Source organism: Orycteropus afer, unplaced genomic scaffold (assembly GCF_000298275.1).
Source record: "Orycteropus afer afer isolate SDZICR_OR568_19922 unplaced genomic scaffold, OryAfe1.0 scaffold00002, whole genome shotgun sequence".
Lineage (NCBI taxonomy): Eukaryota > Metazoa > Chordata > Mammalia > Tubulidentata > Orycteropodidae > Orycteropus > Orycteropus afer.
Window position 1 is genome coordinate 2,282,824 of NW_006921589.1, and position 25,720 is coordinate 2,308,543.

Here is a 25,720-nt window from a genome sequence, read left to right on the forward strand (position 1 = left end):
AACCTTCCTTCCGAGGAGTGGCTGGTGGGTTTGAACCGCCAGCCTTCTGGTTAGCAGTCAAGTGCTTTAGGCACTATGCTACCAGAGCTCCTTATGGTTGCTATGAGTCAGAGCCAACTCGGCAGCACCTAACAACAACAACAACAGGTACGTAGAAACCAAAATAAATAAATTAACTGCCATCAAATCAGTTCTGACTTATAGTGACCCCTCATGGGTTTCCAAGACTGTAAATCTTAATGGAAGCAGACAGTCCCATCTTTCTTCTGTGGAGTGGGTGGTAGGTTCAACCTCCAAACGTTTGCTTAGTAGCCAAATGCCTTAATCACTCCACCCCCAGAGCTTCTTGTAGGTAGGTAAGTAGGTAGGGATTTAATTACAGTCATGTCTAATATATTAAAAATCACTGTCTTTCAGTCAGGTAAATGAAATGTTTGGGGAGAGATCATTTAAGTGAACCGATGCTTCCATAAATCTTCCTAGTTAAAAAAGAGGAAAACACAAGGTGAGTGGCTTATAACTATCAATATTAATTATCCAGAGAGCACCATCATCAAAGTACTGAAGATTTCTTTTCCTTTAAGGAATATCATCATGTGACAGTGTGAATAGATAAATTACAAAATCATGTGGTGAAATTGTTGGATATGTAAGTAATTATCAATGTAGGTACCTGAGGCATTTTTAAATAAGAGAATGCAGTGCAATTTAATGAAATCAACACTATTATGGATTGAAGTTCTAACTACTGGTACCTGTGAATGTGACCTAGTGTGGAATTAGGGTCTGTGAAGACTTTGTCAGTTACTACGAGTTCCTACAGAAGTAGCATGCATCCTAATCCTATCTGAGTGGTTTCCTTATAAAAGGAAGAAACTCAGACACAGTAGACACTCAGGGGGAAGGATGTCATGTGAAGATGCAGCTACAAGCCAAGGAATGCCAAGAAACATCTGGGCTAGATATCTTAGTTATCTAGAACTCCTATAACAGAAATATCACATGTGTATGGCTTTAACAAACAAACATTTATTCTCTCACAGGTTAGGAGGCCAGAAGTCCAATTCAAGGGACCTACTCTGGGGAACGCTTTCTCTCTCTGTTGGCTCTAGGAGAAGGTCCTTGTCTCTTTTCAACATCTGTGGGTCTGGCATCCCTTGGAGATCTCCATGTGTCCTGACATCAATCTTTTCCTGGGTCTAAGAGGTTCTCAGTGCAGGGACCCTGAGTACACAGGACACAATCTACTCTCAGCCCTTCTTTCATGGTGGTAGGCAGGTCCTTCCTTCTCTGTTTGCTTCTCTCTCTTTGTAACTTTTGAAAGAAAAATGATACAGACCATACCCCGGGGAATCTCCCCACACATCAGATAAGGGCTATGACTTGAGTAAGGATGTTGCATCCCACCCTAATCCCCTAACAACTGTTTGGCTGATCATATCAGATGATCACAAGAGATGATTGCATCATTACATAATTGCCAAAATATATCATCACATAACTACTAAACCACTGATAGTCCTGGCTCAGCCAAATTGACACATATATTTTGGGGACACAATTTAATCATAACACCGGGAGAAACAAGAAAGGATCTTCCTCTAAAGCCTTCAGAGAGAACATGACACTGCTGATACTGAGTTTAAGCTACTAGTCTCCAGACATATTGCACTGGGTAAATCTGCTACGTAAGACCTCTTTAAAGCATTATAAACCAAAGATGTCACTTTGAGGACTAAAGTGGACCTGGCCCAAACCATGGTATTTTTCAGTCATCTCATATACATGCAAAAACTGGGCAATGAATAAGAAAGTTTGAAGAAGAATTAATATCTTTAAATTGTGGTGTTGGCAAAGAGTATTGAATATACCTGGGACTGCCAGAAAAATAAACAAATCTATCTGGGAAGAAGTATAGGCAGAATGCTTCTTAGAAGGGAGGAGGGTGAGACCTTGTCACACCTACTTTGGACATGTTATCAGGAGGGACCAGTCCCTAGAAAAGGCCATCATGCTTGGTAAAGTAGAGAATCAGTGAAAAAGATGAAGACCCTCAATGAGATGGATTGACACAGTGGCTGCAACAATGGTGTCAAAACCTAGCAACAATTGTGAAGATGGCACAGGACCAGGTAGTGTTTCATTCTGTTGTACACAGGGTCACTAAGAGTTGGAACTGACTTGCTGTCACTTAACAACAACAAGCCTCAAGAACTATGAGACAATAAATTTCTACTACTAAAAAACACCCACTTGTTTATTTTTTTAATGTCAGCCCTAAGAAACTAGTATAGACTTTGAGCAAAGTGGGTTCTGAATTACCTTTACTATCTACTTCTGGAATGATTTCAGTCTCATAAAAGGATTAGTCATTCAAATAAATAAATTTTATGATCTTTGAAATGCATAATAGTAGTAAAAAGAATTGCTATCACCTATTTATCACTTTTATTTATCAGGGTTGTATCCTTTCACCATACTTATTTAATCTGTATGTTGAGCAAATAATCTGAGAAGCTAGACTATATGAACAACATGGCATCAGGATTGGAGGAAGGCTCATTAACAACCTGTGATATGCAGATAACAGAACCTTGCTTGCTGAAAGTGAGGATGACTTGAAGCACTTATTAAAGACTGCAATCCATAGCATGGATTATACCTCAACATAAAGAAAACAAAAATCCTTACAATGGACCAATAAGCAGCATCACAATAAATGGAGAACAGATTGAAGCTGTCAAAGATTTCATTTACCTTGGATCCACAATAAACACCCATGGAAGCAGCAGTCAAGAAATCAGATGTCATATTGCAATGGGCAAATCTGCAGCAAAAGACCTCTTTAAAGTACTGGAGAGCAGAGATACCTATTTGAAGACTAACGTGAGCCTAACCCAAGCCATGGTATTTTCAATAGCCTCATATGCATGAGGAAAGGAAAAGGAAGACCAAAGAAGAGTTGATGCTTTCGAGTTGTGGTGCTGGCAAAGAATACTGAAAGTGCCATGGACTGCCAGAAGAATGAACAAATCTGTCCTGGAATAAGTGCAGCCAGACTGCTCCTTGGGAGTGAGAATGGCCAGACTTTGTCTCACCTACTTTGGTCTTGGTTTGACTTTGGTCCTGTTGTCAGAAGGGACCATTCCCTGGAGAAGGATATCGTGTTTTGTAAAGTGGAGGGTCAGTGAAAAAGGGGAAGACCCTCAAGGAGATGGATTGACACAGTGGCTGCAATGATGGGCTCATGTATAGCAAGGATTGTGAAGATGGCGCATGACTGGGCAAGTGTTTCGTTCTGTTGAACACAGGGTTGCTATGAGTTGGAGCCAACTTGATGGCACATAACAACAATATTTATCATTTAGTGATTTTTCTTTAATTATGGGTGGCACAAGTGGTGTGTGTCAGCTTGCTAAGCACAAGGTGGGTGGTTCAAACTCAGTGTCTACAGAAAAAAAAAATCCCTGATGACCTGCTTTTATGAAGATTAAGAGCAAGAAAACACTGTGGAGCAGTTCCACTCTCTAACACACTGGGTTGCCATGAGCTGGAGGCCGACTCACAGCAGCGAACAGCAGCAGGAAGAGCAGTGTAGAAATAAGAGGTTAATTATCATAGATTTTAAAAGGGAAGCAGTGAGACTATTCTAGTTGAGAGTGAAAGTAACAATATAACAAAATGAAGTACGTGAAAGAATCATTATATACACATACATATACATAAACATATACATATAGACATACACACATATGTGTATGTCTATATGTATACGCATAATGCTGTGGTGGTGTAGTGGTTAAGGCATTAAGGCATTTGGCTGCTAACCAAAAGGTTGGTAGTTCAAACCCACCAGCCTCTTCACGGAAGAAAGTTGGGGCAATCTGCTTCTGCAAAGATTTACAGCCTTAGAAATCCAATGTGGGTCACTATGAGGAGTTGGAATCCACTTATGGCCATGAGATTGGTTTGGTTTTATATATATATAAACTCACTGTCGTAGAGTTGATTCCAAGTCATAGTGACCCCTCCTTGGGTTTCTGGGGTGGTAACTCTATGGAAGTAGATTGTCCGATCTTCCCTCCAAGAAGTGGCTGGTATATTTGAACCATCTGCCTTCTGGTTAACAGCCAAATGCTGTAAAGCCTTTCTAATCCAGATTTGTTCAAACAGCCTTTTAGTATAAGACAAAAATAAAGTTTAACATGTATGTATTCCATATTTTAGCATGTAGCCCTCCCTTCAGCATCAAGCATTTACCTAAAAATCTGAGGAGGAATCTCTATGGAAGCAGATTGCCCAATCTTCCTTCTGAGGAGTGGCTGGTGGGTTTGAACCTCCAAACTTCTGGTTAACAGTCAAATGCCTTAGGCACTATGCCACCAAACAAACCAAACCAAACTCACTGCCATTGAGTCAGATTCGACCCACAGCGACCCCTTGTTGGGTTTCTGAGGCAGTATCACTACAGAACTGGATTGCCCACTCTTCCTTCCCAGAACTCTCCAAACTTTCATAGTAACTTTTATTTTCTCTGTTAGACTTCCAGAAGTACTGTAAGAATTAGATTTTATACTTTATTTCAAGAAATCACTCTTCCTACATTGTACAGACTGCCATTTTTAGTTTTGAGTTTGCACTCAAAATGTACTATCTTGTTAAGCAGGGCAAAAGTGAAAGAATTCATTTTGCAGTTTGAGATTCCAACTAAAAGAACTAAAGACAGTCTCCTGAGTGCTTTACCTGTACATACGGGACTCAGTGTTCTCTTTCAGACACACTACAACATTTGGCTCCCAATATAACTTAAACACTTACTCTCTGCTGGTTCTTTCGAACGCCGGCCGCTGGAGGACTTCCTCAGCAGGCTTCGTCCTGAGGTGAAGAGGCTGGTAAGTTCTTCCAAAGGACTTGTGGGTGTTCTGGACCGTGAACCGCTCTGAGCTGACCCATAGGTGTTCACTGAAGCATTGACCATCTTGGCCCCATCTTGCGACACTGGTCTGGGGGTCGAGTGAGGCACGGATGGAGAGCTCCTTGAAAGGCTGCCGGAATGCACAGCGTCATAGGGGGGAGGTCTTTTGAGGCTCAAGGGAGTAAGGGACCTCCCCATGCTAACAGGTGAAGGAGAGGCAGAATGACTTTTAGGATAGCCATGCGGAGACTGCGTTCGGTACAGAGTGGATGGATGGGGAGGGGATGAGGAGAGCACAGACGTAGCAGAAGCAGGTCCTAGGGCTCCGGTCTGGTCTTTCTCCAGCTTGGGATGGCCAGAGGCATGAGATGGCAGTGAGGATGGAGACGCTCCAGCCTGCTGTTTCATATAAGACACATTTTCCAGCACAGGGAGCTTTGTGACCTCGAGTGGAGTGAGCGGAGACTCGTCAGAGTTGGGGGAACACTGCACAGGAGCTGGTGGGAACACGAGGAGTGGTGGTCGGTGGGAAAGCAGGTTGGGGAAGGGTGGGGGGATGTCACAAAGCAAACCCTTTGGAGTACATGGCACTGAGGACTTGGCGAAGTCCAAGTCAGGCACTGTGGGAGTAGCACACTGCGAAGAACAACTGTGATGGTCAAAGTCATATTTGGAGTCTTGGCCTAAGTCGTCAAAGATGGGATACTTCATTTCCTCATAGACTGCCTCACTCTGGTCATCCTCCTCTTTCCGGAAGTCTCGGAGAATGTTGCCCACCATCTCGATGTACACAGGTTCCTCTTCCTCAGTGTCACCTGCGGGACTGCTCACCTGGGACAGGGAGGAGTCTCGCGTGAGCGACGTCCTCCTAGGCCCGTGCTTTTTGATGTACGTTTCATCGAAAGATGTGCTAAGCTGAGTGTTCGGATTCCGTTTTGGTTTGGGAGGAGGAATCTTCTTTGAATATTCATCACTGTGGGGTCTGGGTTTGGCTGACACTAAAAGAAGAAGAAGAAGAAGAAGAAAAGTTAAATAAATGAGTTCAGTAGAAAAGCATTAAAAATGATTTGCATGTGAATTTACGACTGTAAACTTTCATTTCTGGTTTGGCTCAAGCCTAAAAATCAAACAAAAATGTCTAATATCTCCATATTTAGGAAAACCTGACAACTGATCAACTAGTTATATTTATCTTCAAACTGATATTAAATAAACTGACACTTATAAATGCAGTGAGACCAGGATTATTTTTCCCTCTGCCTTAGAATTTCCAAATAGAATCCTTCAAATGATACACATTAGATAAAAAGTATTCACAGATTTCATAAAATTTAATTAATCTCTGAAAGTTAAGCAAGGAGAAACTTAGAGAAAAAAAAATCTATATAATTCATGTTTGCTGAAATGGGCACAGAAATGGCAATAATGATTGACAATGGATCCTTCTAATTATGTGGATGTTACACCTGCTTGAGTTAAGCTCAGTCTTGGTTCAGATTAATAACTTCTATAAAGGTGGGTCTGATGCTTCAGAGGAAATTGGTGTGAAAATCTTAGGAGGCTAGACAAGTTAATTTCCAACTCTCCAGGTACTGTTGATTATGGTGTGTTTGCCCATTTTTGTTCATAAGATCTCTTGATATCCCAAATGCTGCCTTGGAATGAATTTATTAGACGTAGTCTATTGACATTCAGAACCCTGTCAAGAGCTTTAAAAGATAATCTATAGAATGATGTGAAAGCCTCAAGAATAACTTCTGAAACTCACAACAGCAATGTCTATCAGAGCATTCCCCTGCCTGCTCAAAGTCTACGTTTTGACAGAACATATATTAGAGACATACAACAGAACATACAGTAGAATGGGCCAGGCTGGCAGAGTGTCTATGACTGAAGTCAGTTGTTTCATATACACAGAAGATGCTGGAGTCTTGCTATCCTCTCATTATCTCATGGTGTTGATATATGACTACAATGATTATCATTACTATGCAATGTATCAAGATATAGCTGCTTATGATAGATGGTAATATATCATGTAAATGGACAGTATCAGCTTATATAGGGATAAACATGTGAGAAAATAACAGGCTTCTCTGTTATTTGTAGCCCTAAGAGAAGGCTCTCAAGACACAAGTCAGGAAACACCTGAGCTCCCTTTTGCTTTTTTTTTTTTCCTACTAGGGTAAGTTATGAAGGCGCTCTGATGGCCTAGTGTGTAAAGCATGTGGCTGCTAACCAGAAGGTTGGTGGTTCACACCCACCAGCTGCTCTGTGCAAGGAAGATGAGACAATCTGTTTCCATAAAGATTTACAGCCTTGGAAACCCAGTGGAGGTCACTATGAGTTGGAATTGACTTGATGGCAGTGGATTTGGTTTTGTGGTGTTACTGTAACTTTTGATGCTGGAGTTTTTCTAAAACTTATTAGAGGAAAGTGCTTAACGGTGAGTTTGGTGGCTTCTGTAAGCATCAATATGACTTCAGAGATGGAGGGAACCAATCAAATATTCCAGTAGTGACTAGGTGTTTCAACATCTCTAAGTTATTCCTGATTTAAATACTCTGCTCTATTGTGCCCATAATAACAATTATTTTTCTTCAACAGTCAAATGGGAGCTCTGGTAGCCTAGTGCCTAAAGCACCTGATGGCTAACCAGAAGGCTGGCGGTTCAAACCCACCAGCCACTCCTCAGAAGGAAGGTTGGGCAGTCTACTTCCTTAGTGATACTGCCTCGGCAATCCAAGGAGGGGCCACTATGAGTTGGGTACGACTCGACGGCACACAACAACAACAACACTACAGTCAAACAGTTTTTTGAAGGCAAAGTTTTTAGTGAATTTAGATTTTTCTTTTTGCCCATACTAGGGAAAACTGGATGCCATTTTACAGTGGCCTTTACAGTGGAATCTTTTGGTGCCAACAGTGAATAGCCTAGAGACATGATGAAATGACAAGTGTGCAGACAGTCATTCTGAGGGAAAGACCCAAAGTAGCCAGAGGCTCCTCCCTGTATCTCTTAATTTGGCATCAGTCTTTATGGGTTTCGAAATTCTATCCTCTATGTTAAATTTTACATTGTTTAAATAAGTCATCAGATTACATACAAAAATCCTAGCTTGATTAAAGTCAAGCTTTAGGAGTGGCTGGTGGGTTTGAACCACCAGCCTTCTGGTTAGCAGTCAAATGTCTTAGGCACTGTGCCACCAGAGCTCCCTTTTAATTCAATAGACAAGGTTGACTTACTACTGAAGGGATCTTGAAGGGGTCAGGTTTTAAATTGTTCTTCTTGATTTGACTTTCCAATCTCTGGTTTGTCCTATTTGAATCTTGCCCATTTCTTTGGGAGTGGGATGTGATAGTGTGTGTGCATGTGTTTTGTGGTTGTTGTTAGGATGGTTTTGTTTTGGCATACTGACTTCCTTCTCCACTCTGTTCTTGTTCCACTGCTCAGACCAGACTTGCCCAGGGAAACCCTTACATCTGGGCAAGCTTCCCCTCTTTTGCCCTCTGCCCCTTCCTGCATGGTGAAAGAGCTGAATGCAAGCAGACCCATATATGTTCTGAACCTTTGTTCACAAACATTCAGGCATTTTTTCCCCTAGTCCTCCTTCATCCTGAGCCAAATTAGAAATGAGGGTAAAAGATTATTTTGGAAGTCAAGTGCTAAGTAAATCATAGACGACCAAGATGAATAAACACATTCATCCCTTCAATATGGGGAAATATTTTTTCCAGACAATATATCTGCTTCTCATCCAACATTTCCATTTCAGTCTCATGATTCTTGTACAGAGTCATAGGAGGTAACATATTTTTTTTTTTTTTTTTTTGAGTGAACTTATTTGTCTCACCATTTGCCCTGTGTCATCTGGTTTTACTTTATCCAAGTATTAAATAAATAATTCATAAAGCAGCATAGAGCAGCAGTAGCAATGTATTTCAACTGTTACATATTTATATATTTTAGTTTACCTATGGGAGCTCTGGTAGCATAGTGCCTAAGGCATTTGCCTGCTAACCAGAAGGCTGGCGGTTCAAACCCACCAGGCAGTCCTCGGAAGGAAGACTGGGCAATCTATTTCCATAGTGATACTGCCTCGGAAACCCAAGGAGGGGTCGCTATGAGTCGGGTCCGACTCGATGGCACATAACAACAACAACAACAGTTTACCTATATAAGGAAAGGGAGCTCTGGTAGTGTAGTGCCTAAGGCACTTGACTACTAACCAGAAGGCTGGTGGATCAAACCCATCATCCACTCCCCAGGAGGAAGGTTGGGCAATCAACAACAATAACAACATATAAGGAAAAGTCTGAAATTTTAAGCCACTGTTCCATAATTTATGCTAATTTAACCTAATGGTAGAGATTATAAAGTAAAGAAAAAGTTCTGTTTTAAAGTCATTTCTTTATAAAATACTTAAAAATAGTCTTTGTCTACAGACATAGATGATAAAACACTGTTAATAGACAATAAAAATTGTATTGCAATTTTCAACATTTATCCAAATTCAATCATAATACAATGATGATTTTTATTGCTCTTGAATGAATTCTAAATTATTTCTAATAAGCCCAAAGATGGAAGCATTAATTCCTGTTCAGCCCCAGAAAACAAGTTTTAATGCTTAGAATAGTATAATGGCAGTAGCATTGAATAAGCAGGAAGTGACAGTATATGAAACGAGATATTTAAGCCCAAAGGTTATTCATGGCTTTCAGTCATGCACAGATGATCCACCATTCCCAGTTAATTTTCAAAATCCACCATATCGTTTGTCAATCTATCCTTCCAAATGTTTTTTTTTCCCTTATTTAAAAAAAAAAAAAAGGTGAAGTATAAAATCATGCTTTAGTATCTGTGGATGTTCTTGACCCAAGAGGTGAAAAAAAGATTCACAGCTTAGATCAATATTACCTTGAATAAAAGAACTCTTTGGACACAGAATCTCAGAATCTGAAGAAATGCTGGAAATCACCTAACCCAAGCTTCATATATTACAGATGTTGTTGTTGTTATGTGCCGTCAAGTCAGACTCGACTCATAGCGACTCCTCCTTGGGTTTCCAAGGCAGTATCACTACGGAAGTAGATTGCCCCATCTTCCTTCCAAGGAGTGGCTGGTGGGTTTGAACCGCCAGCTTTCTGGTTAGCAGTCAAGTGCCTTAGCCACTATACTACCAGAGCTCCAAATATTACAGATAGAACAATATAAATTATTCATTGACTAGTTGTTTTAGAAGATCTCATTTCAATTCAATCTTTTACATCTTTTAAAACAAAGGCAGGCATTAGGGGAAAAATAGACTACATACTTTATTAGTTTTATACACCATTAAATATCATTTTAAATGGTTTTCTTTGCTCACACTACAATGAAGAACCCTAACTTTGTATATCTCCTTTGTTGTTGTTGTTATGTGCCATTGAGTTGGATCCCACTCATAGCAGCCCCTCCTGGGGTTTCTTAGGCAGTATCACTATAGAAATAGATTGCCCAACCTTCCTTCCAAGGAGTGGCTGGTGGGTTTGAACCACCAGCCTTCTGGTTAGCAGTCAAGTGCCTTAAGCACTACACTACCAGAACTTCTGTGTATGTCCTTAGAGAGATGTATTTAAACAGGTAATTTAAAAGAGGAAATTAGAGTCCATTGAAAGAAAGTAGTGTCCACACAGTGTGACCCTGGAAATGGATGTTTCTGGAACATAAGAGACACATTTCCCACTGTCAGCAGAACTGTGCTCACAATAACTCACAGTTCCAGGGCTTTGAGTTATATTTTTATTTTCACAGTCTTGAGTCTGACAATACCAACTAAAAAAAAAAGTTTCAGTTGAATTATGTTGTTTGGAAGTTTTCAAAGGCCTTTGGTCTGTGTACAGTAGAAACAAGACAGTCTGATAATGCACACACAAAAAAAGGATGAGTTTAGAGTTACTGTACACCATTGCGTGAATTCTGATTCATGCGATCCTATAGGAGGACAGAATAAAACTGCCCATACGGTTTCTTAGGCTGTAATCTTTATGAGTGCAGATCCCCAGGTCTTTTTACTCACAGAGACGTTGGTGGACTTGAGGCACCAACCTTTTGGTTAGCAGTCAAATGCTTAACCATTGTACCACCAGTGGTCCTTGTTTTGGAGTTTTATGACTTATCTTACATTCTTACCTGGTGACAATGAAAATAGAGAACACAGGAAAATTTGGATGGACCAAACAAAGCAGAGGCATGAAACTGGCTAAAACATATAGGTCTAAAATTGAGTGGGAGTGAAAGAGTCATGTAAGAAACCTGTCTACCCTGAGGTCAATATGCTGTGAGGAAGCCCATGCTATCCAAGGTGGGGAGGAACCAAGACAGCCAGTTGATAATGCAAATAAAGCCCTCACCACATGACCTCAGAAAAGCCATCCCAGGAGACCCCAGTTGTTTGATTATCCCAGACGAGGTAAGAGACACTTCGGATCCATCACCAGCCTTCCCCATTTTGCCTCGGTGAATTCTTGACACAGTAGTACAATGAAATACAATGATTGCTGCTTTTCTGTCTCTGAGTTTTGAGGTATTTTGTAATGCAAGTATAGCTACCTGAAATGAACACCAGAAGTATGGCACTGCTGTAAAGCAATTCTAAAACTGTGGCATTGGCTTTTGGGTGGTACCAGAGGCTGGATAAATCATGAAAAAATCTGGAGGCTGAGAAAGTAGAGAAAGGAAGAGCTGTGTTATGTTGTTGTTGTTGTTAGGTGCTGTTGAGTCATTTCCGACTCATAGCGACCCCATGCACAGCAGAAAGAAACACTGCCCGTTCCCACGCCAGCTCCATGATCCTTGCTATACTTGAGCCCATTGTCGCAGCCACCATGTCAATCCATCTTGATGAAGGCCTTCCCCTCTTTCGTCAACCCTCCACCTTACCAAGCATGACATCCTTCTCCAGAGAATGGTCCCCTCTGACAACATGACCAAAGTAGGTGAGGCGAATTCTGGCCATCCTATGTTATAGATTGGAGAAAGATTGTTGAGACCACAGTCCATTCGGTCCAACTCATAGTGACCCTTCCTTGGGTTTCTGAGCTAGTACCACTATGGAAGTAGATTGCCCAATCTTCCTTCCAAGGAGTGGCTGGTGGGTTTGAACCACCAGCCTTCTGGTTAGCAGTCAAATGCCTTAAGCACTATGCCACCAGAACTCTCTATAATAACATGTCGTTATTGTTGTTATGTGCCGTCTAGTCGTCTCCGACTCATAGAGACCTCTCCTTGGGTTTCTGAGGCAGTATCTCTACAGAAGTAGATTGCCCCATCTTCTGAGGAGTGGCTGGTGGGTTTGAACCGCCAGCCTTCTGGTTAGCAGTCAAGCGCATAATAACAAAGAAGATGTAAAATATTTCGAATGAACTGTGGGGCTGGCTGAAAGTGAAAGTGCCAGTTGACAGGAGGGAGGGGACTAAGGAGGGAACTTTTCAGTTCTCAAGCAGATATTAAGGAAAATATCTCTGGCCTCCCTAGCTCCCCCAGCTGGATTTAAATTAATTTCCTATTTGTGTGTCCTTCTCTGGACAGTCAAAGATTTTCAAAGTGAAAAATAGCCTCAGGGCAAAGTGAAATCGAGAGTAAAATGTGGTCGCAGGGTAAAACTCTAATTCAGAATGTGGCTGCAGAGCTCTTTTAAGATTCTGGAAGATTTCAAGGATTTCCTTATGCACTCTCTCAGTTTAACCCAGGGCTTTTAAGAGTCATACAAGTGTTGTTCCACAGCACCCTGACTCAAGACCCTAAAAGGAGAGGGTCTCAAAGCAATTTGTGGTTGTGTCTTTTGTCTAATGAAGTGGTTTATAATTTGATTCATAGGCAGTCCACAAAGTTGATAAAGGAGCTTTGCCAACTTTGATGAAAAAGAACAGAAATAGTTTGAGTTACAAAAATAATAATAATAATACCTTTTGGCCCCTAAACTTTTGAGCAATGAATGTGAGCTAAGTACTCAGCCTCAGACATGGACCGTGTCTTATGGAAAAGAGAGGGTGATTCAGAGATCAGTTCAAGAGTCACAGAGAACAAAAACCAGAGAGTGGAATAGGGTCCCAAGCAACAAATATTTTCTGTTCAGGATTAGGAAATATTGGCCACATGTGTTCAACTGGACTTATAAATCCTTATGGACCAGTGACTTCTACGTGCCTCCCACCTCTCCAGGACTTGCTCTTTGAAAAGGAGTGTACACTGCAGTTTGCCTTTCCCTAATCTAGCAGAATAGGATGTATTTTTGTAGGAAAGATAAATTGTACTTTTAGGTCAATGGCCTCTACACCTAAAGAATTGCACCCATGGAGCCTCACTGCACCTGGGTATTACTTAGATGATGCACTTCCAAACTTTAAGCTAATGCTATAATTGGATGAAACATTTTGGTAAGAGGGAGAAATATTGTGGCCAAAAGGCAAACTGTGGTAGATTATCTCCAAAGATGTCCACTCTCTTTCCTTTCTCTCCTTGTTTGTTTTCACCTAGCCACAGCTGGAGCGATTCTGGACCAGCTGTGTGACTTGTTTTAATCAGTAGGATATGATAGAAGTGGCATTTTGAGTCCTGGACTTATGAGGCCTGGTAGCTTCCATTTTCTTGATCTTGAAAGCCAGTGGCCATGTAAGTTCTTAGACTAACCTAGTCATGTGGTGAGGTCATGTGTAGGACAAAGAGGCCTCAGGCATGTGCATGAAGCTGTTTTGGAACTTTCAGCCTAAACTAATGGCCAGGTGAATGCAGGCACATGAATGGCTTCACCCCTTGTCACACAGAACCAAAGAACTACCCACGTAAGTCAAGTCAACTCATAGAGAAATAATACATTGTTGTTGTTTTAAGCCACTGCATTTTGGGGTGGTTTATTACACAGTAATAGATAACTTGGAAAAAGTCCCAAAATTAATTTCCTGTTAGTGTGAATATCTCATAAAATAGATACTGTCATTCTCATAGAACTAGGGTGCAGACTGTATTCTGAGGATACAGAAAAGTATTTTTTCAGAATATAAAAATGAAGGAAGTAAGACTGGCTTCCGAGTGTCATAAAATCACCACAGGATGATTCAGAGAAGAGATGTACAAAGAGATGCCATAGTTCCTGGTCAGAAAGATTGGACTGAAATCTGCTTAAGGAAGAAGGGCTAGAGTGGAGACTGCCCACTACTGGGGATGCAAAACCGGAGACTTCCAGAGTGGACACTGGCTGCCCCCCACAAGTGATGCCCAGGGGGTCTGGCCCTCTGTTAAATCGCTTTGTAGGGACAGCCCAGTATGCTGTTAGAGCCTGAAGGCTGTATATATAAGATTCTTAGGAATCATTCTTTTACTGACTTCGTATTCAACAAGAAGCCTTTTAATAATTTTGATTTCCAAATTGTTATGCATATATTTGTCATTAGAAGCTAGCAAAGGGGAATTCTAGTTTCATAAACACATCTCTCTTGAGCTTGGTTATTGTGACATCTCAGTTACTTTGGCCATCTAATGCTATGGAGTTTCTGAACTTACAGATTGAAGGCTATCTTTGTACTAGGGCAAATTCAGCAAAGTGACACCATTTTGTAGAAACCTGTCCAGGCAGGCAGACAGTATTCCCAAGGATACACAGTCCTGTATGCACAGTGTTCATTACAAGTTTCTAGATTGCTTTTCTCATCCCACGGCAATATCTCACTCTATATCATTCTCTTCCTGCTCTAGTCAGGGGGCATCCTTTAAGCATAGTCTGCCTACAAAGAAGAAAGATGGTGGTTGTGCTGTGGACATTTCCTTGGCTATGCAACTGCTGTCTCTTGGATTCCACATGCTACCTTGCCTTTTACACAACTTTAGAAGGAGTAGAGAAAAGAGTTGAAGGCAACGTATCCATCAGGGACAGGGATTGTTCTCCAGGGATGACTATAGTAGGAGGATATGTTAAAATATCAGTTACATAACAAAGTAAAACAAAGAGCATAAAACCAGAAAGGTGGCAAAGTACAGTTAAAAGACGGCATGTTTTGAACAGACAGATCGGAGTTCCAATCTTGCTGTGCCATGCACTGAGTGATTTCAAACCTCAACTTCTTGATTTGTTGTTGTTGTTGTTGTTTGCTGTCGAGTCAGCCCTGACTCATAGCGACCCCTCCTTGGGTTTCCGAGGCAGTATCACTATGGAAGTAGGATTGCCCAACCTTCCTTCCGAGGAGTGGCTGGTGGGAGATATTTTAGGGCTGACTATAAAGATCTATAAGAGCTCTGGTAGCGTAGTGCCTAAGGCATTTGACTGCTAACCAGAAGGCTGGCGGTTCAAACCCACCAGCCACTCCTCAGAAAGAAGATGGGACAATCTACTTCCGTAGTGATACTGCCTCGGAAACCCACGGAGGGGTTGCTATGAGTTGGGTACGATTTGATGGCACACAACAACAACATAAAGATCAAATGAGACAATGCATACATTCATTTAAAACCTTTAGCATAACGCCTTCCATTTAGAAGGGCCTCAAAAGTGTGTCTATTAATGTTTAAGTTTCTCCAAAATACCAAGTTTATTCTCTCCTTCAGGATTACTCATGCCCCTGCACTGCACATGATTGGCTCTTCATGTCATTCAGATCTCAGAACAAATGTCACCTCTTTAGAAAACACTTGCACGACCACCCAAGCAGTATTTATCATTTTTGGATATTTTACTTGTTTGTTTCTTGATTGGTTTATAGTTGTGTCTATGCATTTCCCTCCCCTACATTTCAGTGTAAGCTCCATGAGAGCAAGGGGCCTCTGCTGGTCTTTGCTGAATTGTCTGTGACAGGACCATCACAAATTTTTGTAAAATGTTTGATATTGAATGAATGGTAGGCCTTTAAAGTTCTTAAAGTCAACATTCAGGGTTTCAAGTATTCTCCAGCAACCCTGTTGTTGTTGTTATGTGCCATTGAGTCAGACCCGACTCATAGCGACCCCTCCTTGGGTTTCTGAGGCAGTATCACTACGGAAGTAGATTGCCCCATCTTCCTTCCCAGGAGTGACTGGTGGGTTTGAACCGTCAGCCTTCTGGTTACCAGTCAAGTGCTTTAGGCACTATGCTACCAGAGCTGCCAGCAACCCTAAAGATCCATAAATAGCCCCGTAATTTGTATTTCCTTAGGCATTATTTGAATTAACATGCAAAAAGATGATAAGACCAGTCAAGGGCTCTAAAGCCAGTTGCCATCATTGAGTTGGTTCCAACTCATAGAGCCCTCACGTGTGTCGGAGTAGAGATGTGCTTCATAGTTTCCATTGGATGACTTTTCAGAAGTAAATCAATAGGCCTATCATCTCAGAAAACTCTACGTAAACATAAACCTCCAACACCTGGGATTAGCAGTCAAGCACACTAACTGTTCATAGTACCCAGGTGCTCCTAGGAAGAGTCATAAGAGTGGTAAAGAAAGAAAGGTGGGGACAAGAGAGGAATTAATGAAGAAAGAGTCAACATTGCCCATGTGGAGGTATTGAGGCAGGTTAAATATTTTATCTGCAAAATATAAAACCCAGGAAAATAAACTGAGAAATTAAAAATAAACTGAGGAATTAAATGTTCCTCTTACTTCTCACTTTTATGCTAAGAAAAGGTCAAAGGGGAATATGGAGACACAGAGGGCAGAGAGAATTCACAAGCTAGATTCTGAAATGGACCAATCACCTAAGGTCTGATAATGTAGTAAAAATTATTCTAGGCCATGAATTTGGGGTTATAAATATCTTTTCTCGAATAAATGTCCTTTATTGATACAAAACTTAATACAGCAGGGCCATTTGAAGCAATGTCATAAAATACTCTAAAGTAAAAAAAAAAAAAAAAAATCCTAAAACTTGTTTACAGCTCTCATTCTGCTTATGAATGTGATGTTATACAAGGATCTCTCTGAAGCACAAAACAACCACTACTAACTAATGCCACAGCCAGTATGATTGTTGTTGTTGTTGTTACGTGCCGTCGAGTCAGACCCGACTCATAGCAACCCCTCCTTGGGTTGCCGAGGCAGTATCACTACAGAAGTAGATTGCTCAATCTTCCTTCCGAGGAGTGGCTGGTGGATTTGAACCACCAGCCTTCTGGTTAGCAGTCAAGTGCCTTAGGCACTAAGCTACCAGAGCTCCTAGCCAGTATGATTAGTATCTCTATATGCCAGGCCTCCCATCATAACCAAAGGTGATTTTCATCCTTTCTCTCTCCAAATTCTTCATGTACCCTTCTTCTGGCCAAACCAAGCTACCTGTTTCCCAGACATGTATGCTTTTCAGATTTTGCTCAAATACTTTCCTCTGTTTTTTTTTTGTTTTGTTTTGTTTTGTTTTTTAACATCTTAACCTAAACAAAACCCTGTCCATCCCTCAAGCCCCAACTCAAATGTTATTCCTTTCTCTCTTTCAGCTTTCTAATTTGAGCTCCACCTGTTTTTCTCTTGTGACCTTCCTCTCTTTCCTAAAGACTAGGAACTTTCAGAAGGCAGAACCAACTCAATGTTTTAAAAGTCCCCAGCAAACACATCACAAGAATTGCTGCCAATGGACATTCGATCAACATTACTATAAAGTGTTCATTGGACAACAAACTACCCATATATAATGATTTGAAGTTTTTAAGTTCCTTTCCCATACATCCCTTCAATTTTCTTCTTTCTTCCCTCAATTTTCATTTTTTTTTTTTAATGAAAATCTGTCTCTTTAGGGTTTAGTAATATTTAGTGCTAAACACTAGTGGAAAGGAAAACTAGTAAAGCTATATATATACATTACTACATGTTTCCCAAACCAAGAACTTCTGTGTGGTTTTGGCTATGTATATTAATCATCTCTACCCACTAATCAATCAAATAATATTTAGGATGTCCAAGCCAGGGCAAACAATATATATGTTTAAAACTTGGGGATAGCAGTGATATTAAATCCTTGGGTATAATTCTTCTCTCCCTTTGCCTAAATATTCTGAAGCCATCAGCTAGTTATTTTTAGAACTGCATCTCTACCCACAGTGAAAGGAAGTTATCAACTAAGTTGATTTCCTGAGTCTTGAGGGGCAAAAAAAAAAAAAAGAGTGACAACATAAAAGTGGCCTTGGAAAATGCATGATGCTGAGCACCCAATGGAAGCTCAGTTAATTTGGATCCAACCCAGGAGGATATTATGTTAAGGCAAAGTATGTTGGAAGAAAAATCTGATTAATGATGGGAACATTTCCCCTGATCCCCGGGGCATCAACTCTGTAGCCGCTGATTCCCTGCAGTTGCATAGATACGGTCTACTGGGGATTATCCATTGTAAGCTTGTCCTGGTTGGGATATAAAGATAGGAGTGTCTGTAATCTTTTTGAGAATATGAGACAACAGAGGAAGCAGCATGAAAATACAGACCCGTAAAACATTGCATCCAACCTCACTGAAGTTGTGTTGATGTGTGCTAACATCTCCTCTAATGGAAATGCAACTTCAGTAATAATAATAAGGGTATAATAATAAAAGTTACCATTTATCAAATGCTTTGTTTGTATCAGGGAATGTGCTTTTGGGGCATTATTTAATTTAATCCTCACAACATCCCAGTGAGGTAGATACTACTATAAACTCCATTTTGCAGACAATGAACTTTACAGAGAAACTTAATTTCTTACCCAAGTTGCAGAATCTAGCTTTGAACCCAGGCAATCTGAATCCAGGCAATCCTACTGTCAAAGAACAATTAACTTTTACAGATGATGGTACATATTTCTTTTACAAATATATAGTTCAGGAGGAGCTCTGGTAGCATAGCACCTAAGGCACTGGACTGCTAACCAGAAGGCTGGCGGTTCAAACTCACCAGCCACTCCTCAGAAAGAAGGTTGGGCAATCTACTTCCGTAGTGATACCGCCTGGGAAACCCAAGAAGGGGTCGCTATGAGTCGGGTCTGACTTGATGGCACACAACAACAACAACAGAGTTCAGGAGTGTTTTAACTTTTTTGTTGTTTGTTTTTAACATTCTCCATAATCTTTCATGAGTCAGATTAGCCTATTCCAACCCCAACTCAATAGCGTATAACCTTGGGAAAGTCAACTCATTAAGCCTCACAGAAGTCAACTGTTAAATGGATATAATAAGACTTATTCACAGGATGTTATGAGGATTTTAAAAAATATGATATGAGAATAATTTAGCACACTCCCTAGGGCTTAAAAAGTGAAACCAATATCACTATCAATTATTACTGGTACAAATATAAAAATCTCTCTGACTACATTAAAAGATATGTAATGAGAACATGTGCTTTCACACATACTTCCCATTTATTTAGCACAGGGGTATAAAAATTAATGGTGCCAATACCAAAGAATCTACCGTCTCTGAGAAATTATAAAATGAGTGATTACCCAAATGAATATCGATTTAATGTTTGTTGAGCTTTGAGATCTATATTTTTAGTTTCTTTAGCTTTATGTCTTATGTATATTCACATAGGGATCTTTCCTATAAAAATATATCAACATTAGAATTTTCTGGACTTTATAATTTCAGTGTTGGCATTCTGGCATTCTTAGTTCCTTATCCACCTAAACTATTAAAGAGAGAGAGAGAGAGAGAGAGAGAGAGAGAGAGATGATTTTCTTGGTGCGTTTTAATTAAAAAATTCAATTAAAATCAAAATAAAAGAGAAAATCATGAATTTAAACCACAAACCATGTGTGGCAATGCAGAAGATTCAACAAATTTACATTCTTCAAACTCTCTGATTTTCAAGCCATAAATATACTCCTTAAATTTTGGGAAATGAAATTTAGGGATAATTCTCTGAGTCCCAAATTTAGGAAAAGTGAGACTAAATTTTAAACAAAAAAGAGAGAATATTTCCAAAAGATGTCATCCTGAGGACATGTAACAGTTTTCTGCCTTACCCATATATTTTTAAAATATTTACGATATTATTAAATTTGGGATGTTAAAGATATTCCATTATCCATGTGTGAGGGTATCTTCTATTTCTGAAGAATGGGACTGGGGAAGGGAAAAGATTTCTTTTTTGTTTGTGCACAAATTTGTTTAGCCCCAATGACCCAGTAATTCTTCTCTTTAGTTGTTGTTGTTATGTGCTGTCGAGTCGGACCAACTCATAGTGACCCATCCTTGGGTTTCCGAGGTAGTATCACTATGGAAGTGGATTGCCCAACCTTCCTTCCAAGGAGTGGCTGGTGGGTTTGAACCGCAAACCTTCTGGTTACCAGTCAAGTGCCTTAGGCTTTACGCTACCAGAGCTTAGCATTTTAAAAAAATAAAAATAAAAATAAAAATAAAAACTCACTGGGATTGAGTCGTTTCCAACTCATAGTGACTCCCACTGGGTTTCTGAGGCTGAAAATCTTTACGGAAGTAGATTGTCACGTCCTCCTTCCACAGAGCAGCTGGTTGGTAGTATAGAGGATTCCATTTAAATATCACGATCACCCAGGCAAGCAGGCAGGTATAACTATCTCATTCATAGGGGAGGAAAATGAGGTGCAGAGAGGTTAAGGGACTTGCCAGGGACTGCCAGTCAGTGGCAGGGCACGATTTACATTAAGGCCTGGTTTACAACAAACATGTACCCTTAGTTCCTAAGCTATTCTGATTTTATTCACATATAAATTATATAAAAAGGCATACATTTTTAGAACAATTATCCTGGGAAAAAAATGTAAAATCAACCTATATAACACTGCTCTGAGTGGAGAGAACAAATTGTCCCTTCTGAGCAGTTTCAGGAAACTGCATGAACCATTTATTTAGTTAAGAACACAGCTGAAATAATGGGGAGAGGTTAAACACTAATCTATGGATAAATACATAGGTAGACAGGTATGGACAGGGATGGGAATATATCCATGACCATACATAGACTTGGCGGATAATATTCCTACATATGTATTTGTATGTGCTATAAAAATGTACCATATATAGTTTCAACAGAAAAGGAAGCAGAGTTAGGATTACTTCTTAGTCAAATATGCACCTAGAGGGAGTAGGTCACTAGTCCTATGGGCTGGGGACCATGGTCACAGGGAACATCAAACTCAAATGGCACAATATGGTATACAAAAATATTGTTCTCCATCTCACTTTGATGAGTAATGACTGAGGTCTTAAAAGCTTGCAAGTGACCATCTAAGTGGCAACTATTGGTCTCTTCTCATCCTGAGCAATGAAGAGTGAAGAAAATCAAAGACTCATGGAAACAGTGTAAAGGACTAATGGACCATGAGAACCTCAACCTATATGACCATGAGACCAAAAGAGCTAGATGGTGCCCACCTACCTACCAATGCCAGCCACTTGGAAAGAAAATGAACATTGGAGATCCCATATAGAATGAGAGAAAAATGTGGAACAAACTTCAAAATCAGTAAAAAAAAAAAAAAAAATACCAGGCTTACTGGTTTGATAGAGACTAGTGAAACCCCGGGATGATGGCCCCAATCATCCCTTAGGCCTGGAATTGAACTCATTCTCATGGCTTAACTCTCAGCCAAACAGACAGGCCTACAAGATGAACATCTACACCAGGGATATGTACACCTTAGAACAATCAACCACGGGAAACCAGAAGGGTAGCATTTGCACGGGTCTTTAGTAGACCTTGTATACAAATTTCACTTGCCTTTCTCTGACCTGATATGAAGAAAATGACCCCATACAGTCCAGAGTGGCTTGTCCCAGGCCAGAACCTCATCGACCACAGGGAGCAGACACTGATCATTTTTGGCTGTGAACTCTGATCTTTGGTTGTGATCTTCAGGGCTCACTGAAAACCCAAAACAAGCTGGAAAACCCAAGACACTGGAAAAGTGAAAGCCTTGACTTTGAACCCAAGACCTCAGATCAGCTTTGCTCTTTCATTTCTCATATTATTTGGTCATTCAGTTTAATCCACAGTAATCTCAGAGAAAAGTAACATCTCAGAGACAGGGCTCTGAAGAGACAGAATAACAGTGGACTTCACCAAAGCACACTCCCAAGGAGACTTCAGTCTTCCTTACCTTGAGTGAAGTCATGGGGCTATTTGTGAATCCAGCCTTTTATCATTCAAGTAGCTATAACTGTAGAGGTTACTGCTTGTTTTTAGTTTTAGTTTTAGGTGTATTTTCTTTTGTGTGTGTATGTGATAAAAGTCATCAAGATAATATTAATTCCAAAGCAAAAATATCAGAAAAGAGGACTTGGTATTTACTTAGTCTGTGTAGTTCTCAGTTTATTATCCTCAGATTATTCCCGATGAGTCTTTCCCTACCCCTAAGTCATCACTTAAAACTCTAGCTCCAGGTCAGGTTGGAAATTTAACCTGAAAGTTATACTTCAACTCATGGACATTTTGTGTAATAATGAGAACTTAGAGAAATGGCTCTAACCTCATGTTAAATTATAACTTCAAACTCAAATTTGAATTTGTATATGTGTTTTTGTATGTTGTTGTTGTTGTTGTTATGTGCCGTCGAGTCGGCCCCGACTCATAGCGACCCCTCCTTGGGTTTCCGAGGCAGTATCACTACGGAAGTAGGATTGCCCAACCTTCCTTCCGAGGAGGGGCTGGTGGGTTTGAACCGCCAGCCTTCTGGTTAGCAGTCAAGTGCCTTAGCCACTATGCTACCAGAGCTCCTGTGTTTTTGTATACACACATGTAAACATATATCTGTGTATATATGTGTGTGCATATATAGCAACTGTTGTGGTTAAGTCTGTGTGTCAACTTGGCTGGGTCTGGTTGAGTGGCTGGGCAGCTGAATGTAGTTATTCCTCATAATGAGATTGGTGATTAACTCCATCATGGAATCTATTGGAGCAGCTGAGTAGCTGCTTTGGATATGTGGTCTGCTTCCCATATAAAAGGTGCAGCTTTGGGAATGCTCTCTAGCTTATGGCACGCTTGAATCCTGCATGTAGCTGTGTCATTATTCAGCAGACTGCCATGCTCTGCTGATCTTGGGACTTCCAATGGACTTGAATTAATGGACTGATGAGTGGTTTGGTAACATCAGGACTGTGCCTTGTTACTTGTCGACCTTGGGTTTGTCAGCCTCAGCAGCCAGCAGCTGAGTGAAGAAAAGCCTCTAGCTCCAGTGGGCCAGGAGCAGGAGGCAGAGCTGAAGCCCAAGGTTGAGGGGCTTTTACCCAGCCCCTAGAGCCTGGCACTTTGAACTTGGACTCAAAGCCTCCAAATTGTAAGAATAAACTCGTGTTTGTTCAAGCCATCCCACTGGTGGTATATTCTTGTTGGAGCGGCCCTAGGGAACCAGAACAGCAGCCTTGGTGGTGCAACATTTAAGTGTTTGGCTGCTGAGTGAAAGACTACTGATCCTTCAGTGGCTCCATGTAAAAAAGACCTGGCCATCTGCTTCTGTAGAAGATGACGGCCAAGAAAACATGATGAGGCAGCCCCTACTCTGTCACTGTACATCCAAATCAACTCGATGACACCCAACAACAGTAACTATATATACATGAATTCAAACATATATATATATATATGAGGAGCACTGATGGCACAATGGTTAAAGTGGTAGGCTGATAACAAATGGTTGGTAGTTCAAACTCACCAGAAGCCCTGTGGTAGAAAGATGTGGCAGTCTGTTTCCATAAAGATTACAGCTTTGGAAACACTATGGGGCAGGTCTCTTTTGTCCTAGGTATCACTATGAATGGGAGTCAATTCCAAGGCAATGGGTTGAGTGCACACACACATACACACACACAGAAATACCCAATTATGTGATCATGACAGTAGTTAGTATGCATGATCAGATCTTTTATATGTAAAATGATACTTACTATAATTGATTAACTTTAACCAGAAAGGAACCAACTCCTCACCCCTACTCAAAGCCTGGCAATGTACTCCCATAATTATTAGGATAAACACGATCTTTGGCATCCTAGCTCTCATCTCTTTCTGCAGCCACACCTTACACTGCTCCCCTCTTTGACAAGTCCTTCTAAGCAGAGGCCCCTTTTTCAGTGATTCAAACAAATGAGTGATTCCTCTGCTTAAGGCTCTCCTGCCGTGTCTCTTGCCTCGAACGTCCTTCCCACACCCTCAGTCTCCTGCCTCCTAAGTAACATTTAGGTCTCAGTTTAATAGTCAGTCAAAGACCTCTTCCTGGAAATTCAATCTGAAAATGATTTTCCCTAGCACATTCTCTTATTACTATTTTTAAAATCACACTTGCTAAGTGTTAAGCTTTCTTAGGTAGCTACTTCTTTAACATCCTTCTCCTCTCCTAGACAGAAATGTCAGGTGTAGAGCCCAGCTCCTAGTAGTGTCGGTTCTAGAAGAAATAAGTGATGGAATGAATCAATTAATAAAATTAGAATCTTTCCAAAGTTACAAATAATGTAAACTTTTACATTGTTATTCATTCTAAATGTTCTTCATTAACTTCTTTTCAGAATTAGTTTGCAATTAAATAGGTAAGTGGGAAAGACCTTGCCACGCCATCAAACACTTTATCAGTGACCCATATAGAAAGGACTAACAGTAGTATGACACCATTTGCCTGTCACTTCGTGGCACCTGGCATGTTCTCCGATCCTAGAAGCTATGACACCAGCATTTCAAATATCAGCAGAGTCACCCGTGGTAAGCATGTTTCAGTGGAGCTTCCAAACTCAGACGGTGGAAGAAAACAGACCCAGTGATCTACTTCTGAAAATGAGCCAATGAAAACTGTGGGTCACCATAGGAGATTGTCCAATACAGTGCTGGAAGATGGACCCCCTCACCTGGAAGGCAGTACATAAAGGCCACAACATGGGACTCAAACAAGCCAATGAGCATGATGGCTAGACACTGTTTCGTGCACTGTTACACAAAAGGCTGCTACGAGTCAGAGCTGAGTCGGCAGGCAATTAACAACAGTCACCATAGTGGTACACAAGTTTATGAAGGCTTTGTCACAATTAAAACAGGAGAAGAAAATGCAGTCAAAGCTTGGGCTAAGCAGGCAGTTTGGGTGCAGACAAAACAAGTACAAAGTAGGGTGACACTAGAAATGTAAAAGTAGGGAGTCACAACATGACAGAAAGTTAATCTAAACAGAAACGAGATCTGGGGTGGTGCTGGGGGGTAATCAGCAGGTACAAACTACACAGAACAAGCATCCAAGGTAAACGGGCACAGGGTTGCCTCTTCCATCTCCTCTATTCCCAGTGTTCCCATGTTAATTTGCCCCAAAAATGCTTTTCACAGAGAGCCAGAAAGTGAAGACAAATTGTTCTTAGCCAATAGGATTCATAGTGTTGACTTGGCAATACGGATCCTAAAGTTCTCTAACAATCACCTTTTAGTATGTGGTGCTCCGACCAGAGAATGAGTTTTCCAATGGGGAACCCCAGCAAGCTGCCTGAATCAATCATGGAAACCCTGACTCACGGAGACAATTGAGACATTGTACACATATGGTAAATGTCCTTGAATGAGCAGGAAGCCATATGCCCTGCATTTCTAGAATTTTTCTACTCATTTCTGTGAACAGATTCCAATAGGAAGAATTGTTTTTCAATTCTGTGTATCATTTGTCGTACACCCACACACAGCAAGAGCTGAAGCTGTTTTTCCCCAGTGAATTTACCATTTAAAGGGGAAACAAAACATGTATAACTTCTAACCATTTACCGGCAAGCGCGACTCACAACTGACAAAACAAGCAGGGAAACCATCGGAGAATCTAACTTGCTGCCCACACCTCCTCCTTCCCCACCCCAACATCCAGATGTCTAGTGAGCTTTCATCACATCCTAAT

General features: G+C 40.7%; 1 protein-coding gene across 1 annotated transcript in view; it reads right to left on the reverse strand.

Moving 5' to 3' along the window:
* Positions 1-25,720, reverse strand: part of NYAP2 (neuronal tyrosine-phosphorylated phosphoinositide-3-kinase adaptor 2) — a 367,433-nt gene that overhangs the window by 145,055 nt on the left and 196,658 nt on the right. The window contains exon 3 of the mRNA XM_007955564.2: positions 4,819-5,913. Within this exon, the coding sequence (XP_007953755.2) occupies positions 4,819-5,913 (1,095 nt within the window). The remainder of the gene's footprint in view (positions 1-4,818; positions 5,914-25,720) is intronic.